At 40.3% G+C, this 2,375-nt stretch overlaps 1 protein-coding gene across 1 annotated transcript in view; it reads left to right on the plus strand.

Moving 5' to 3' along the window:
- MCM9 (minichromosome maintenance 9 homologous recombination repair factor) overlaps positions 1–2,375 on the plus strand; it is a 77,189-nt gene that overhangs the window by 73,243 nt on the left and 1,571 nt on the right. Inside the window, exon 12 of the mRNA XM_007454910.1 lies at positions 2,259–2,369. Coding sequence (XP_007454972.1) covers positions 2,259–2,369 — 111 coding nt within the window. The remainder of the gene's footprint in view (positions 1–2,258; positions 2,370–2,375) is intronic.

Genomic DNA, 2,375 nt, shown 5'->3' on the forward strand with positions numbered 1-2,375 from the left:
TTTCTATTTCTTAAGGAGAGCACATGTTCATAATAAAGCTGTTTGTATTTTTATCACTTTTCTTTGGGAAAATGCTTTACTAGTGACAGCCAGCCTCAAATGGTGGCTGTTCTACCCATCTCAAAACGACCGAGCAATCCCACTCCTGGGCACATACCCTGAGAAAACCATAATTCAAAGAGTCATGTACCACAATGTTCATTGCAGCTCTATTTACAATAGCCAGGACATGGAAGCAACCTAAGTGTCCAACGACAGATGAATGGATAAAGAAGATGTGGCACATATATACAATGGAATATTACTCAGCCATAAAGAGAAACGAAATTGAGTTATTTGTAGTGAGGTGGATGGACCTAGAGTCTGTCATACAGAGTGAATTAAGTCAGAAAGAAAAAAACAAATACCATATGCTAACACATATATATGGAATCTTAAAAAAAAAATGGTTATGAAGAACCTAGGGCCAGGGCAGGAGTAAAGACACAGACGTAGAGAATGGGCTTGAGGACACGGGGAAGGGGAAGGGGAAGCTGGGAAGAAGTGAGAGAGTGGCATTGATATATATACACTACGAAATGTAAAATAGATAGCTAGTGGGAAGCAGCTGCATAGCACAGGGAGATCAGCTCGGTGCTTTGTGACCACCTAGAGGGGTGGGATAGGGAGGGTGGGAGGGAGACGCAAGAGGGAGGAGATATGGGGGTATATGTATATGTATAGCTGATTCACTTTGTTATAAAGCAGAAACTAACACCATTGTAAAGCAATTATACTCCAATAAAGGTGTTTAAAAAACAAAAACAAAAAGAGCGTGTAAAGATGTCTTAGGAGGTATGGTAAAATGCAGAATTTAAACAGTGGAGAAATTAATTTCCCACATCAGAATCAGACTAAGATAGTAGGGCTAAATTATTCTACCCTGAAAATTCCCATAAATTTTTAAAGTTATGGAGCGTTAACAATTACGAGTATCCCTGACCTCAATTTGATACTGAAAGTATACTAGATAGTAGTAATTTTGAAACCTATTTGGGGTTTTTATTTTTGTTTTGCTTTTGTCTGGCTGTGACTACAGTGAACCTAGGTTTTCCTGTATTGATGTTCCCAAGTCTACCAGTGACTATAGCCCAAAATAATTTTCGGGTATTTTTTTCCCAATTGTAAGCAATAATGCCCATTCTTTATAGAGTATTTTGAAAGTAGCAATAATAATAAGGAAAAAACCAGACATAATCTTATTTCCCAGAGAGAGCTATCATTAACATGTTAATGTATTTAAATATATTTAAGTTTAAAATCCATTTAATTTTAACATATTTTCTTCTGTTCCTTTTTCTATGATTACCCATGACCTTTAGAATAATTTACTCATCTGCTTTTTGGTGTAGTTTCTGTTTGGATTTAGTGCACGGAAGCAGAGTCATATTGCCCCTTATAATGAGAAGGCATTTCTAGGTTGTCAGGAGGGGCTTTCTAAGGGACGTCCTTTTGAGAAACTACAATCCCTGTTAGAAATTGGTCCTCTGGCATTATTCCAGTTTAAAACGAATATCACAAGATGAGCTCCGCCTTCTGGGCAGATCAGTAGGTTTCAACTCTGTATCAGTCTAATGGAGAGTGGCTGCCCAGAACACATGCTGAAACGTGGCTGGGCTAGGCAGGGAAGAGGTCACAGCTGCCTGGGGGAGGTCTGCCATGCAGGTGGCTGCCGGAGGGGCGGGGGCCACAGCGCGGAGGAGTCACAGTCTGTTTACTCCTGAGGAAGGTGATTTGTCAGATGCACAAAAATTCAGTACCTCAGGTAAGTCAAGAGATGTGAGGAGCTCGTAAACTATAGTCTTTCACTTGGTTCAGATCTGCAGACTGGCTACCAAACAACTCGAGCCACTTCTCTTGGTCCGTAATCAGCGACTCTGCACATAGCCACCAGTCTGTCTTGTAGGAGAACATTTAACACGAGAGAGAAGACTGAGCATTCTAAAATGAATGAAATGGACTTTCAGAGAGATCTGAAAATATGTACACAAACCTGCTACTTCATTTTCTTTATTTTACTACCGTTTTAGGTCAAATTAGAATGATTATCAGAACACTTGAGTTCTATCCTTATGACAGTATAATTTCCTCCTGCTGCTCTAAGGGACTGTATGTGGTATTAACCCGGAATTATATTGGACTTAAACCCTCAGATGGCATCTCAGAGAATAAAGACATGAAAAGATTAAAGCAGTGCACGTTTTCCTTATCTTCTGCAGGTTACAGAATCAGAGTGTGTGTCAACACCAGCCACGGGCAATGGAAGCAGAGACGACTTCAGGGTCCCTGAGAGATGATCCAGGGGAAGAATCAAAGCCCAGACCATCAGCTCAGCA

The sequence above is a fragment of the Lipotes vexillifer genome, unplaced genomic scaffold (genome assembly GCF_000442215.2).
Source record: "Lipotes vexillifer unplaced genomic scaffold, Lipotes_vexillifer_v1.1 scaffold58, whole genome shotgun sequence".
NCBI classification, from domain to species: domain Eukaryota; kingdom Metazoa; phylum Chordata; class Mammalia; order Artiodactyla; family Lipotidae; genus Lipotes; species Lipotes vexillifer.